Below are 17,035 nucleotides of genomic sequence, written 5' to 3' on the forward strand. Positions count from 1 at the left end.
ATTTACAGGGGTCCCCTTAAACCTTCTTACTGAATATCTAGCCCAGAGAACACCATTCTTGGTGTTCAAATTGACGCTAGCGTACAGTGTGAACTCATTGCAGCTGACTTATATTTCTCGAAAATCTCAAAACGTGAGTTCAAAAAAAATTCAAATTTAAATATTTTTTCAATGATTTCTTGAAATTAAATTGATATTTCTTGAAATATAAAATAGTTTGAAAATTCTATGCGCTTCTCTGATGATTAATAAGGATAAGTCTTGTCATTCTTAAAGGGAGTGTTTGCGAAAAATGAATGGGGGTATAGGCTTGCGTCGAATAATATTCGATGGTGATTGCTACAAATCTCACTTCTATCTGTTGCGTCAATAAGGAGAAAATTGTTAACAACTACTTGTACCGAAGAACGTAGCGTCCATACAAATTGAGAAGTTGCAATATTCGACTAATCATCGATTTTTTTCGACGGGTTCGTATATAGTTGATATCACATAATATATTCTTGTTTATTATTATTAATATTTTAAATTGTTTTCACGGCTGGCGCTGGATTTTAGAACATTCCTGGAAAATATGAAAATGTCGTCTTCATTTTCAAAAATCCTCGAAACAAGAATGAATGTTTTTAAAAGCTTACCTTTACAGTCCCTTTAATCAGTCAACGTTTTAAAGGGTTGTGATTGGAAATGCCAATCTACGAATGGAGAATCGCTTGAAATTACGTCTTCAGTCCGTTTTGTCGAATGGCGTCTATCTGTCTGTTGTCAAGATCTAGGTCTTATTGTTAAGATCGCGCACATTTTATCAATTGACATTTTGTCATGAAAACGTCCATTTTGTTTTGTCTAAACTTTGTGTCATTTTTTAAAAAATCATTATTTTAAAATTTTAGGATTTTGCTCGACTCCGGCTGAAGGGCGAGACCGAGGCGTGAGCGCTGAGGGCGAGAGTTTTTGCATTTTCTCAAATTAAATTTTACTGAACCGCCCCCCCCCCCTTCTAAAAACTAATGTTTTTTTGTCGGGTAGCTTTAGCTGCATGACCAGAATAGTTATATTTCAACTCCTCGTTCCCTCTAAACCCTACACTCGTATTGTCGCAAATATTTTTTACAAGATGTTGATTTAAAAATGGCGTAATGGTATGTCTCTGTGTGGGAAATAAAGTCTGTTGGTATGTTTCATATTTCTTTTTTGATTAACTTATCATCCCGCCTTAATCTAATTTTGCTCCTGGGCCCTGATCCATTTTGGAGTTTTACCCCCCCCCCCCCTTTACTTCACGTATATGGTTGCTTGTACAGCTGTTTGTTTGTTCTGCATCCTGCAATGCACTTAACTAAGTATTATGAGTATTATTAATTATTTATTCAAGATCATCAATATTTTAATCATGTTTACAACAAAAGTGATTATATTTTGAATATTTTTATTTGTTGCAACAAAAAAATACTTTTCCAAAGTTATAGCAGATCTTGAAATCATTTTTAATAGCTAAGAAGAAATAAAAATACTATTCATTAAAATTAAATCAAATTGTATATTTCAATATTTACTATGTTCTGCAATCATACATGTACATTGTACACACAAAAACGCGCGTGCGTCCTACATTTTATACAAATGTACCCTTTGTCACTGCTTTTATTGTACACAACGTTTGTGTTAAAGTTTTCTTGTACATGAGCAAAATGTACATTTGAGGTTAATTAGTAATCAGCTTTAAATTTATGACTAATGTATAGTGTACCTAGTGTACATACTGTACAAGGCCATTAGAAAATATTCCAAAACTATCAAAATGTTTAGTAATTTATGTCTATCCAAATTTTCTATAAATTCCAGCTTTAATATTCAGATTTTAAACTGTTATTAGTAAAATATTATTGCTTACTCAAGTCATCATTTATAACTATACTAAAAGAATTTCTCTTTGATTTAATCATATAAATTTGATTTAATATATTCATGAAGACTGCTAAATATCATATTTATGTCAAGGAATGGTGGAGGGGGGGTATACATTTTCTTTTCAAATTAATTTTTCCCAAAGAAAGTGTTTTATTCGCTGTAATGTGAAAAAAAATGTTTTTTTTTATAGATTTAAATGGGTTTTTGAGTTAAAAGTACTAAGTTGGAGGCAAAAACTTGATTTTATCAAACATTTTTCATAATTGAGCACTACTAATTTCTCCTTTTATGCAGGGGGGGGGGGGGTTAAGGAGATAATCATTCAGGGAATTCAATAATTCAATTTGAATTCAATATAACTGCCATTTATCTAATTGTGAACTTAGTATCCAGTGGAGTGGCAAAATTCTGTCGAAACATTTATTTTCTCTATTTTATTATTTTATTTTTCTTATGATTAAAATGTGAATGTGATTTTCATTTAAATAATCAAGGATTGTGCTGTTAACGTAATTCATTATTTATTGTTTAATTTACTCTCTTAATTAAATGTAACGTTTATATAAATAAAAATTAGACTGAGAGCTTCTCGTTAATGATAAAAGGATTTACGAGTATAAAAGCCAAACTGCGTGTTTTATATTTGACGCCAATTTAAATATCGATTGATAAAATGAGAACGACTGAATCAAATTGAAAACATTAAAAAAAATATGGCAAATAAGAAAAACTATAAAGTAGGGTTTTTGTAATACCGATTAAGGTTTAAATTACAACTTCATAAAAATGATAGGTCTTTCGAAATCGCGTCTTTATTCTATATCCTTAAAATCAGGGCCTTATTTTTGTTTTTGACAAATTTGAAACGCATGAATTCTCCATTCTGCATAGTAGTTGGTAATATGTATTTTATAGACGTTCACTGGCGCTTTTTAATCTTATTGGGTTAAAATCAACAATTTTGTGGAACTTTTCTAATTTTGCCAATATTTTATTAACTCTAATTAAAGCATGAGACATACTAAACCTAGAACGATCATTTTAGAAAAGTTGATTGAGATTGTGAACGAAAGTTTTTATAATAGTTTTCTTGGTTAAAAGGGAGATTTTAAACTGGATTTTTGACGAGCCAGCTTTGAGCCATGATAAGCCAGGAGCCACTGAACTCCATGAGCAGTGTTGATTGGGATGTATTGTTCAATCCAATCCTGTTCATTTTAGGACTTAGTCCTAGTTACTGAACACTTTTAGTATTAGTTTTTTAACTCAGTATTTAGTTATTACTTATTTTTATTGTTCATAAAAAATGTTTTCAATCAACGCAAGTTGACTAATCTAAAATTTCACGACTTAGATAGAGAACAAAAATGTTTTTGAACCTGGGCATGAGAGAAGAACTGAGAAATAAAAACAAATTTGGGGAAGTACTTACAGCTCTAAGGTAAAGGATGGATGCTTCATTTTATTCGTTAGAATTTTTTGGTCGTCATTAAAGCTCATCTTTTGTATATAACCCGGCCTGTAAATCCGACATAGAAGACGACATTTAAAATTACAGTCTGAATGAAGGTCGTGTTAAAATTGGTTCTTTTTTAAGAAATTATAGAATTGTTACAGGAACAGGGTAGCCCACAAGAATGTGACTGAAATAAAGTTGGTTTTTGCCTTAAATACAGCCTTTAAATAATTATCTCATCGATTGGGAAAATAGAGAAACAAGCCCAAGTTGCAAAAAATAGATTCATCTTTTGTGAGTAACCCTGCAAAATCAATATTTGCATGCAACCATCAATAGTTTTCCAAGCCGATTTTTCAGACGAAATAATAATGATTAATTATGGTTTATTGCTTAATTGATTCATTGATTGATGGATTCTGAGCTACATGGGCAGGTTGTACGCGTCAACAGTACTGTATACGTGACGTGTACTGTACTGTACTGCAGTTGAGTGTCATCACAAAATTGTGGAAATTCCAGGACCAGGACGAAAATCGATAATTTTTTCAAGAATCAAATTTGTAAAACGTTTGAAAACATATGCTGATTTCTGTTGTCTCCTTACTGTGATGTGTAGTGGGACACTCTGTAGTAAATATTAAATTCCACAAATATCTTGACGATGGTCTCAGAAACGATAAACAGTGCAGACCCATCATACAGTTATAACACGGGGTTAGTCTAACCAACACCTGTTTGGCTGTTATGTAATGTGCAAGGTGCCCTAATTACCATTGTTCTAGATCGTTTTTGAAAAAAAAATCTTTAAACTTTCACGATTAAAAAACGTATTATGTAACAAAATTTGCTTTTGTTAAACTTTGCAAATATTTTTATCCTAAAAAAATATGGGAAAACAATCTAAAACGTGCGTTACAACACGTTCGTTTTTGCATCATGTTTGGACAAAGTGTAAGAAAAACAAATGTTGAAAAATAAGTATTTTGTCGCAAATTATGGCAAATATAGGCATAAAACGATCCAAAAACCAACCAACTGAAGTCACATCTCTAAAACCATGACATGGAAATTAAGAGATGAATCGAAGACCGAAGAAATTAGTATTCATTAACATGCTTACATGTTATATATATATATATAAAAAAAGTAATCTCGTTTGTTTGTTTGTATGTCCGATCTTAAGTCAGGGACACCTTAACCAATTTGTCTCAAATGTTGATTGGGGAACCCTGTAGAACCACGGAAATGCTCTTTTAGCGTAGTAAATCAAAAGGTCTAAATTGAATGGGTTGACGTTCTTATAAAGAAAACTTTGTTTCCAATCTGTTTAAGTTTAAAATATAAAACAATGTAGCTATAAGTTGACTACAGGCTGCAAAGACTGAACTGTAACATTTCTAAAGGTAAACATTAAATAGGAACAACACGAACTTTGTATAGAATAATTGGTGTCGTATCGTTTGCACTAATGATTGATCGGACTAAGTACATTCGAAATAACGTTCATTCGGACTAACGTTTTATTTGACGGTTAGGTTAGGTTAAGACAATTTCTGGGCCGAGCTCTGCGGCTAGGACAGGGTAGGGGGCCGAGCGCCGCGGCTAGGGGGCCGGGTGCTGCGGCCACAAGTGTTACTGATCAGCTGACTTTGGTGCAAAAGTACGTTAGTTCAATTAATTCATTAGTGCAAACGATATAGCATCGAAGAATTTCTCATTCTCACTGCATACAACAGTTAGTTATAGACGAAACATCTACGGATTTCAGAGACGATATCAAAATCGTCACTCAATTGGTTTGTTTATTGGGTGTATAATTTTCCTCCTAACCCTCCTGAGCTACCCCATTTTTATTGCAGGGAATATAGCTGTTCTTTTTCTCCCTTGATTATGCAAAAAATTGCAATTCCCTGATTATCCTTCTCTACGTTTAACAACTGAACTAAATTAAACAATATTCTTCAGTTTCTACCAAATACTTTACAAATACAGACCTTGGACAGACAATGATTAAAATTAAAGTACAAGTAAATAAGTGCGTACAAGACACGAAACAAGTTTTTAAAATGCTGAGTTAGGAGGTCCTTACTTAAATATTGTGTACAGTTTAGGGATGTGCATCATTATTCAATTCTCTTACAAAAATTCATCATGCAATTTTTCTAGAAAAAATTAATCTTGTTTTTAACATCTCCATGTTATTAAAAATAAAATTTGCAAGTAAGAAAGACCAATCATTTAGTTGCCATTTTTCCTTAAAACAGGTGGGCACGATTTTGATCGTGTGACCCTCCATTTATAGAATGATATGTCCGATTCTCAAAGATACCCATTGAACCTTTATCTGAATAAAAATAGAAAGAAATCGTCGGTTTTTTTCTTCGAAAATGTTTCTCTGGAGCATTAATCCGTAGGTCACTTTTACAGAGAACCTACTATTAAAAAGATCAATTTTTATCTAGAAAAATATTGATGTCTTATTCATCTTTAATGATACGAAGGTTTAAAGAGTACCGCTGTGAATCGATAATCTGAATTCTATAAATGTGTTGAAGGGTTACTTTAAATTATGATTATAGATATTTGTATGTATTATTACAAATGAATTTATAAAAGTTTTTTATTTAAAAATGTAATTAACTAAATTGCTTTCCAACAGGTGTCACACCTCACACTCATCAGACCTATGATACAAACTATTTGATGATATTTTTATCAATTTGAATTATTTAAAATATCCGTATATAAGTGATAATATTAAGAAAAATCTTTATGCCAATTTGTTATTCATTAAAATGTTAAGAAGTGTCAAAAAAAAGTCTAAGTTTTCCCATCTCTAGTTAGCAGTTGTTATCTAGTGAACAAATATTATTAGTGTGTGCGTCTAAACAGTTGGAACTATATTACTAAAGGTTTCTTCACAAAAAAAATATAATTAAATTAAAATCTTGCAGAACACACAAAAAGTAGAAAAAAATTTAAATTACATTTTTTATGAGATTGAGAACATGCAACATTTTTATGAAAAAAGTAAAAACATCCCTTTATCTATTTAGAGGTATACGACTTTTTACTCAGATAATTATACTCAGTATCTATATTTCTATCAATGGACAAATTTTTGTAAATATGAATTCAGTTTAATCCGAACACGGAACGCTGACATTAAAATATCGGATTTCATAATTATATTTTACTTTAAATAGAAGAGCGGTTTAATTAATTTATTTATAGCGGTCAAATATGCAAATATTAAAATAGAGAGTTTAGACGAATGTTACAATATCAAGTTTATTTTCCATTATAAAACATATTTTTGTAGATACATGAAACATCCTTAGTTAGAACTTTGAAAAGTGAAAGTGAGCTTAAAATGTCAGTAAATTGCATATTCAACATTTTTAAATTAACACAGAAGATATATCTTACACATTTTTCATATTTGAAATTATACAGTTAGTTTTTGAAATCATATCATGGCAAGTTATTATTTTTATAACTTAAAAGGGACTGGCAACATAATTTCAAGTGACCAACTATGTAAAGATATCCATGTTTTTTCAAACTGTTTATTTTCATTTGTGGTTTCTCTGTAAAAGTGACTTGCGCATTTTTCGCCTTTGAGAAATGATAGAGAAATTATCAGCACAACATTTTTCGAGTCAGAAAAACGACGTTTCTTCCACATTCTTAGGTTTCAAGGGTACCGTTGTAAATCAGGCATATTGCCATTTTTGCGTAAAGAGTTACTTGAAATTACACTTATACGTCCCTATAAGGGGTCTTGTTTCACAGAAAAGTGAAATTTTGAGAAAATATATGGTATTTTATACATTTTATTTTGATGAAAAGGTGACTTTGTTGCATTTTTGATATAAGTGACCTAACCTCCACTCCACTCTAAAAGTTGTAGGATTCGAGCCGGTACAGCATGTACTGCAAATACATTTACTCGTACTGTCCAGTCTTGATTACCCAGTTTTTAAGTCGACGAAGCACGTTTTATCAACCAATGTAGCCTGCAGGCAAGATTACAGAACCTCCCTATACCCGGCATAATTGTACATCATGCATTTAAAAAAATTGGTAAGAGACAAATTTTACACTCTGGTTTGATTGGTTGGTTTGATTTCTGGAACATCTTGGACTCGACGCCATTTTGCGTCCAATATTTAACCTATTTAGAACTTTTTTACAAGAAGATATTTTGTATTTAGGATACTTACTGATTAAAAGTTTTGAAATTCGAGATTTTATTTACATTTGTTTTATATGATATTTGTGGAATCAGACAAGTGAATGTTTACAATTAGAAAAACATTTCTTCTTTATTTCTCCTTTTTCTAATCTAACTGGTTTAAAAACTGAATTAGAGCATTTAAAGGAATTGAGTCTTTGTCACAAATTCAGTTTTTGTAAAACCTATATTTTTGCAACCTTATGGTGTAAGCCTTTTAATATTTCAGACTTACATTATTTGACCTAATAGCATTCATAGTTTGAAATATTAAAGATCAGCGACATTGGGTTGCAACGATATTGAAATTAGAAAATCAGAGTTTGTGACAAAAACTCAATTTTTTGACAACTAAAACTTTTCAATATTTTTATTTTATCTTTTGGGAAAGGTTCTGAGTTTGTATTGAAAGAAAAGACTGACTAAAAGGTTCCGGGATAAATGTTTTTGTAAGAGTTATTTTCTGAACTGAATGTGTTGAGTAAGAGAAAACAGTTAATATTTATAGATGTTTATTTTAAAGGATATATTGCCCACTTGTGTACGCATAAAAAGTGTAAAATGTTCAGTTAAATTGGTGACAAGCAGACACTTATTTTCGTAATAATATAAAATCCTGAAACAAAATATTGATTATTATTGGTCCTTAATGCACTGCTACACGAGGGGGGGGGGGGGGGTTAAGCCCACTCGTATAGCCGCCATCCCGTAATTTACTCACAAAAATAGAGTTACGGCAACGCGCTCAACCGTTGCGCTTTCTTAGCCGCACCCCTATATCCTCCGGCAAAATGTCTTGCCATTTTTTTCCCCAAAAAATAATATTGTGTACATGTTAACTGATGTTGATATTCTCTAAAAATATTCTTAAAGGTAAGGAGAAATTCAATTTTTAACAGAATTATACATTTTTGCGTGCAATTTGGTTTAATAGTATCTAAAATCTATCTATCTATCTAGCTATATGATTTAAGATAATCAAAAACCGATTAGCACGCAAAACTGCGTCATTTTTGGTAAAGATTGAATTTCTCCATAACTTTAAAAAAACATTTTTAGAGCAGTTCAACATCAGCGGACATGTACAAAATATTACATTTTAGGAGGAAATCAAAATAAATCACACTCTTTAACAAAAATGTAACAGCTAATATGTTTAGGTTATAATAGATGCCATGACTTCTTTAAAATTAAATTAACGCTGTATTTTTTTACAATAAGCATTTAAAAGTTAAGACATTTTGCCGGATGATATAGGGGTGCGGCTAAGGGGTACAGGTAAACCCGATGCCGCAACTCTAGGTTTGTGAATAAATTGCGGGATGGAGGCTATACGAGTGCGGTTTGTCTCTCCCCCCCCCCTTCGCAACACTTTACACCTGTTAAATACTGTACCCCCCCCTTGGCGGATTAAATAATAGGTGAAATAAGTGCTTATATACTTTGTATAGGAGAGCTGTGTCCGCCCCCCCCTTCTATACAAATTGTCAGAATTATAACGGTCCTGATATATGTCAACACAACATCGAAGCAGGGATAAAATCTTGCTGAGAAGAAAATAAAATTTGTATAAATTTCAATTATTCATTAATTAATTTTTGTAAAATGCATTAAACATAATTTTTCCGACAGTTAGGTCTACATTTTGTTTAAATCAATAATTTTAAATGTCGTCTTATCTAAATTTTCGTCAAAGATAACAATTTTGTAATAATTACAAGATATTTAAAAAATGGGTAAGGTTTAGGTTTACAAATACCTTTTTTTAATATCATGCATGATGTATCTTCACATGTCCAGTACAGTTATAGTTTTAGTCAAATCGTCATTTTCATATTTTCAACAAACATTAGAAAAAATCGTACTTTTCGACGTTCTTTTTTAAATTTTAACCAACCAATATCATTTGTAAACAATGCACTTTATTTTCGTAAACGTAAACAAAATTTATTTCATTTTAATTTGAAGTACACAGAAATTCATTTGTAACGTGTGCACACAAATATTTACCTGGATTTTAAGTTATCTTGATAATCATCGTAATATATATATATATATATTGTCTATGGATATATATATATATATACAATCACTGTAATATATATAGGTGTCTATGGATATATATATATACATAATCATTGTAATTTTGTGGTTTCAGAATTGTGAAATGAAACAGTTGAAACGATTCCCTGGTCTCCCAGGTACCTCGTATAAATATATAATATATAAATATATATATATATATCAGTTGAAACGCAACAATCTTCTTATAACATTTTATCATAAATCATTTATTATTATATCATAATTCTGATTATTATTATTATCATTATTATTAATATTATTATTGTTATTATCAATATATTTTACTTTTTCAAATTTGCACAGGTATAATGGAGCGTATGGGATATCAGGCTTTAGGCATGTTTTAAACCATGATTTAGATAAATTTTTTCTTTAATTATTTGTAAAGAAAGGAATGTATAAAGTTGATTTTAAAAAATTGTTTCTTTTATTTAGATAAAATCGCTATTTTAAACAAGTTTTTGCCCAACTATTACAAAACAAAACTAAAAATAACTACCAAGTATATAAATTTATAAAGTTCTTTAATAAATTTTTGTAGAACGCGAAGATGTTATTACTTATATTTTGTACAAAAGTGTTGGGTCGCTAACTATTGAATTAGGACATCTGAGTCACCATGATGAAGCTCTAATTTAAAGTGTTTCCATTTTCGAACCGTTTTTAGGCTAAATTTCCAGCGTTGTTATTTTATATATTTATTTATCTATTTATCTATTTATCTATTTATCTATTTATCTATTTATCTGTTTATCTTTTTCTCTATTTATCTATTAATCTATTTATCTATTTATTTATTTATCTATTAATCTATTTATCTATTTATCTATTTATCTATTTATCTATTTATCTATTTATCTATTTATCTATTTATCTATTTATCTGTTTATCTGTTTATCTGTTTATCTGTTTATCTGTTTATCTGTTTGTCTGTTTATCTGTTTATCTATTTATCTATTTCACTATTTTGATATATATTTATCTGTCCATCTATCAATCTATTCATCTATCTTTCTATCTATTAATATTTTATTATCTCTACTCCTCCCCTTTGGAGATAAGATTTGTAGTGTTAACAGGGGAAATATATTTTTTTAATTATCTTTTTTCTACTCCTTGGAAATTTTAACTAAAATTACATTTATTGCATTTTAAGAAATAATATTTTACCATTGTACTTTGACTGCAGTTGTACTGTAACAAGATGCATTATTAATAATTAAATATTTACAAATTATTCATCTTCAAATATTACGTAACATAATCGAAAATATTTTTAAAACATGACGTTCGTTTTAGCATATCTTAAGCTTTGTTTTGAATTTAATTTTAAAAAAAATGGAATTAATGTTTTTTATCCTAAAATAAAGTGTAAGATAAAGTCACGTAGTAATAGTACTTTTATCAGTTGTTTTTTACAGTTTAAAGCTTTCACACATTAGAAAATGTTAAATTATTTTTATTTTATTTTGCATAAAATTCGAACTATTAGTGCTGTAGAGAGGGGAGAAAACAATACGAAATGCAGTTATATCAAGTCAAATGAAGCTGCATTGTTTAAATGCAGTTTAATGCACTCAAATACTATAATCCCAAGGTCATACAGTACAAGTAACTTTTCTTTACAAACTTCAGAAATACAAACTTCAGAATTACAAACTACGATAATACAAACTTCAGAAATACAAACTACGATAATACAAACTTCAGAAGTACAAACTTCGATAATGTAAAGTTCAGAAATACAAACTACGACAATACAACTTCAGAAATACAAACTACGATTATACAAACTTCAGAAATACAAACTACGATAATGCAAACTTTAGAAATACAAACTACGATAATACAAACTTCAGAATTACAAACTACGATAATACAAACTTCAGAAATACAAACTACGATTATACAAACTTCAGAAATACAAACTACGATAATACAAACTACGATAATGCAAACTTTAGAAATACAAACTACGATAATACAAACTTCAGAAATACAAACTACGATTATAAAAACTTCAGAAATACGAACTACGATAATACAAACTTCAGAAATACAAACTACGATAATACAAACTTCAGAAATACAAACTACGATAATGTAAACTTCAGAAATACAAACTACAATAATACAAACTTCAGAAATACAAACTACTATAATGCAGACTTCAGAAATACAAACTACGATAATACACACTTCAGAAATATAAACTTCGATATTGCAAACTACGATAATACAAACTTCAGAAATGCAAACTTCGATAATACAAACTTCGATATTACACACTTCAGAAATACAAACTACGATAATGCAAACTACGATAATACAAACTACGATAATACAAACTTCAGAAATACAAACTAGTATAATACAAACTACGATATAATACAAACTACGATAATGCAAACTACGATAATACAAACTACGATAATACAAACTTCAGAAATACCAACTACGATAATACAAACTACGATAATACAAACTACGATAATACAAACTACGATAATACAAACTACGATAATACACACTTAAGAAATACAAACTACGATAATACAAACTACGATAATACAAACTTCAGAAATACAAACTACAATAATACAAATTTCAGAAATACAAACTACGATAATAAAAACTTCAGAAAATGCAAACTACGATAATTCAAACTGTAAAATGTGCATGATGTATCATGTATGTAAACTGTAAAATGTGCATGATGTATCATGTATGTAAACTGTTACATATGCATGATGTATCATGTATGTAAACTTTAAAATTTGCATGATGTATCATGTATGTAAACTGTAAAATGTGCATGATGTATCATGTATGTAAACTGTTTTATCTAAGTGTATCATATAGATATTATTTTTTTTACAAGTTTGTGAGCGTAAAACGTTGACTTTGCATTCATTTCTTTATATTTGAGAATTATTATAATTTAATTCGATTTTTTAATTTGAAATATGCATTCTTTTGTCTTAGCTCTTCTTTTTATTGATTTTTGAGTGTATTTTTTTTAATTTAACCTACATCATTTAAGAAAAAAATCACTACTAAAGCAAAAGATAACCTGAACGTAGATAAAGTAATGTTCGAACCAATCCTTTTTACTGAAAGAAAAAAAGGTTTAAAATGGCCGCTTCAGCGAGCACATGGGAAGATGAGGACGACATTAATTCTAGTCTGTTCAATTCCAACAGGACAGTTTCAATTCGTATCGAAGGTATGAGACAATTTCTCTCTGAAGCCGTTCCTTTCCAACGAATGTATCTGAATAATGACATTCTTTGGGTGACGAAAGTTGACCGCTTATAGATTTCTCACGTAAGATTTTTATCTGATAGATAGATACTTTAGACACTACACAGCCAGAGACGTCATCTGGTCGACCATTGTAGCGTTGGAAAGGAACGGCCTCTGATAAAACATTCTTTATTTTCAAAATTAAAATATGCTAAATCAATTTTATTTAGGGATGACGTGCAGTAGTTGTGTGAATAATATTCAATCAAAGGTACTAAATAATTATCATTGTAAATAACACAGTTTTAATTGAAAATTAACTTTTTTAATGTCTAAGAAAAAGAATTTGCGCATTAAACTAGCTTTTTGCAGTTGCTTAAGCAATTAGTTCTTTTGTATCTGGCTTACAATTGGATTAAACACTTTCCTTTTTAGTATGAATTGTGTAATGTACATAGTTTCAACTTTAAAACATTACATAACCTAACATTTATATCAAAATATTTGCCTTGTGGAAAAAATGCTTTTTGCTTCCAACTTTCATTAGAAGCTAATTTTATAATGCGTACTATTTTTATGTAACTACATAAAATACATATTGTATATCAGGGGCTTATAAAACAATTTTTTCCTAGGGAGGGTGGATAACTTTACAACTTTTCAGGGAAGGGGGGGGGGTTGGTGGAAGCCCTACCATGGTTTTCAATTAAAAAAAACGTTTGGGGGTTGGGGGTTTCTGGCCATGTTTACACTTCTATTGTCTTCTGTTCTATTATGTAATTTATAATAATATGTACACTATTATATTATCTATATTTTAATCTAAAAATAGGTAGGAAATCAACCTGGTGTGGACACTATCACAGGAAATCATGAATTCTATTTTTAACATTTTTCCCTGACGATAACCCCCTCCCCTTCCCGTCCCATTCTGTCCCCAGTCCGGGCAATAATACGCCCCTGTAGATATCTGAATCTAGGTATATATAGCAGTATCGCATACTAATCCTGAAGTATGTGTGTATTCAGTATTGTCAGTTAATCGTCAACCTTACTTTAAGTTTCACGTAAACTTTTACATTTTAGACATTTTTTTCAGGATCAAAATTAAAAAATTTCTTTTTTGATTTTGTGAAAAAAATTTATTCATTTAAAATCAAGAAGGGAATAAGAGTTTCTGACAAAAAGGAGATATTTCTTTGCATCTCTGCAACATTTTATTAAAATATTTATATTTCTAAAATTAAACTTTTGACTAAACACATTACTTCATTTTTCATGATTAAAAATCCCAAATAAATAACTGTATCTACCTAATTAATTCAATTAATAATTAATTAATAAAAGGTCATATTCCGCTAATTATACTATGCACACACTTGTCACAATGTTACAATTTTTGATAAACATGATTAAAAAAAACTTATTCAAATTTTTTTCAAGCATTTTTTACAAGTCTCTTTTTAAGGCATACACTTTAAAACTTAATGAATTGTATTATTAGAGTGAAAATCTTATTTTCTGGAATATGCTGACTGTTTTGTTAAGCATGATTTAAATTTGCCGTTGATTGTATCTATCTATCTCACCTTGTCTGAACTAAACAGACAGTTACATGGCAAAAACAAGATCGAAATGTCTGCAAAATTTGAATTTAAGGCACAATTTCGTCCTACATTTTCTAGGAAGGGGATTGATTGCATCCATTGTGACATGTTAGAGACTAGTACAAGGTGTCCCAATAAACATGGGAATTAAGTAACGACTTTTATATAGTCTTTGATCCATGTGGCATTTTTTCATGTACACAATTATTGCAGAATTCCAATCATCTAATAGTAAAACGCCTGCACTTGGGATTTAAAATTGACGGAGATATTGCAAAATTTGTACAAATTTCAAATTTTTATGAAAAGCCCGTAAGTCGGACAGCTTCGTTTTTATACTTTCTTTGCCAGGCATTAAATTTCAGAAATCAAAGACGACTTTAAAGTCGTCTCTCAATTGTCATGTGTATTGGGACACCCTGTATTATTGTAAAAAACAGTTAGTGACTAGTGATTTCCCGAGCCCAGCCCTCATGCTCTGGCTTCTAAGACTTCCAAGACTTTTTTAAAATTTTCGTTATTTTTGAGTTTTGAGCTGTTTGGTTAGGTCACAAAAATTGTTTCATGTTAGGTACTTTCCAAAAGGTATTTCCCCTAGTGGCAACTTTCCAACTGTAAAATTACCCGAGCGGCAACTTCCCAGGTCTATTCTAGCCACAGCGCTCGGTCCACATTGCAGTCTGTGGCGCCTCAGAAGGCCTAACCTAACCTTTGGGAAGTTGCCGCTTTGGAAATAGCACCATTGGTAAGCTGCCACTTGGGAAGTCTTCCTTAGAAAAATTCCTTAGGGAAAATACCTACAGTGATAATCAGAAAACTCTGGAATAGGAAGACGATTTTTGGCCTTAATTTATGACATTATTTGTGATTTAATTTTTAGTAACACAGAGTGTTTATCGTCCACTTCTAAAAACCCCCCCTCGTCCACTTCTAATACTGTTCTTGCTACGAAGATATCCCCCCCCCTCATGTATGGCTGAAGCTTTAGATAATAATGAAATTTTTGAAGACATAGATAATCTGAACATCTTGTGTAAACATTCTTCATTAATTCTCAAATCCATCCCATTCATATTACATGTATGAATAGAGAATGGAAAAATATTAAGATTAAAGGGATTGTTCCCGATTTAAACGTGAGATTGTGATACAAATTTATTTAACGTGTCATTCAGTGAAAATATCCGAATCAAATACTAATTTAATTATAAATCTAAGCTAAGAGATAGCTTATATAGGATGATAGGCCTGGCTAACATTGCCCCCCCCCCTTACCCCTAAGTAGAATTCAATTACTAATTGAATAAAATGGGTCTGTTTGCATTGCACAATTGCTATTAACTCATGCTTATTGTACTATTTAAAGTCTTTACTTAAGTCTAAGAGTCGTCCTTCAATTTCATAAATTTTAATCTAAACTTCAATTCATGAATTTTGATCAACTTTTCCAGTTTCTCTTGAGAATGCTTTGGCGGTGGTCAGCTACGATCCTTCGGTGACAGATCCAGACACCATTGCAGGTCTGCCCTTTCCCCCCCCCCCCCCCCCGAAAAAAAACTAAACTATAAAAAATCTTGAAAGTCTAAACTTTTGTGCTGAGTATCCTTAAAACTTACTTTTTAAAAATTGAGAGTAATTAAAAAGACTTTAAAAATCAAAGATATATAACATTACTGTTTGCTCAGGATACTTTTGTGAATCCGACGTGCTTAACTCTTTCAGTGCAATGGGTCAAGGGCAATTATGTCAATAGTCCCTTAAAACCTGTAATGCTGGTTCCACTGTTCAATAAATGGTACCTCCCTCAATAATTCCTAATATCTGAACAGTCCCTTTCACCCTCGCCCCCCCCCCTCCTCCCTTCATTTAACCCTGTTGTAAACTAATGGTTTTCCCTCCGCGATATGAGTAATATTGTATGCGTGGATGGATTATAACAAACCATCGGATCGGAACCAACCACGTGCATCACGCATCTCAGTTTTGTTTCAGTTCCTTCGTTTTTAACTTCTTCTCTTTTTTCATGATATTATTCAGTCGTTCATCGTCGAAATAAACAAACCGTAAATTTAAATTTACAACATATTATGAAAATATTTGCAAGGTTTGTTTTAGGTGAAAGAAATGCAAAAATGTTTTTGGTATATGGAAAAAACTATTTTTAATAAAAAAAAATTGCCGTAGAAACCAATTAGAAGTTTTTTTCCAATTTTTTTCCAGGTAGCAAAATGGAACTTTAAACAATTTTGTTACTAAATTCATGCCAGGCAGGATTTGTAAACATTTTTATTTCTCAAGATTTGGTGAAGAATGGTTTACACCATCAGAATGCAAATATTTAGGAAATAGGAGATTTGAGTTTGTGACAAAAACTTATTCCTTTGGACTGTAAAGCATAACTATCGCTATTTAGTAGTAAATTAGGGGAAGTAGGTGATGGTGATGGTGATCAAACTTCAAAAAGAAGTTTCAATATAACCTTAATTTTAG

The 17,035-nt window shown here is 30.6% G+C and overlaps 2 protein-coding genes across 2 annotated transcripts in view; both read left to right on the forward strand.

Moving 5' to 3' along the window:
* LOC111704915 (beta-arrestin-1) overlaps window positions 1-1,142 on the forward strand; it is a 30,145-nt gene extending 29,003 nt beyond the window's left edge. Inside the window, exon 17 of the mRNA XM_023477304.1 lies at window positions 894-1,142. Coding sequence (XP_023333072.1) covers window positions 894-935 — 42 coding nt within the window. The 3' untranslated portion in view covers window positions 936-1,142. The remainder of the gene's footprint in view (window positions 1-893) is intronic.
* Window positions 1,143-3,308: 2,166 nt separating this feature from the next.
* Window positions 3,309-17,035, forward strand: part of LOC111704918 (copper-transporting ATPase 2) — a 33,942-nt gene continuing 20,215 nt past the window's right edge. Inside the window, exons 1-7 of the mRNA XM_023477305.1 lie at window positions 3,309-3,352; window positions 9,766-9,808; window positions 9,996-10,028; window positions 12,841-12,918; window positions 13,169-13,209; window positions 13,771-13,804; window positions 15,997-16,065. Coding sequence (XP_023333073.1) covers window positions 9,775-9,808; window positions 9,996-10,028; window positions 12,841-12,918; window positions 13,169-13,209; window positions 13,771-13,804; window positions 15,997-16,065 — 289 coding nt within the window. The 5' untranslated portion in view covers window positions 3,309-3,352; window positions 9,766-9,774. The remainder of the gene's footprint in view (window positions 3,353-9,765; window positions 9,809-9,995; window positions 10,029-12,840; window positions 12,919-13,168; window positions 13,210-13,770; window positions 13,805-15,996; window positions 16,066-17,035) is intronic.

Source organism: Eurytemora carolleeae, unplaced genomic scaffold (genome assembly GCF_000591075.1).
Source record: "Eurytemora carolleeae unplaced genomic scaffold, Eaff_2.0 scaffold376, whole genome shotgun sequence".
Classification (NCBI taxonomy): domain Eukaryota; kingdom Metazoa; phylum Arthropoda; class Copepoda; order Calanoida; family Temoridae; genus Eurytemora; species Eurytemora carolleeae.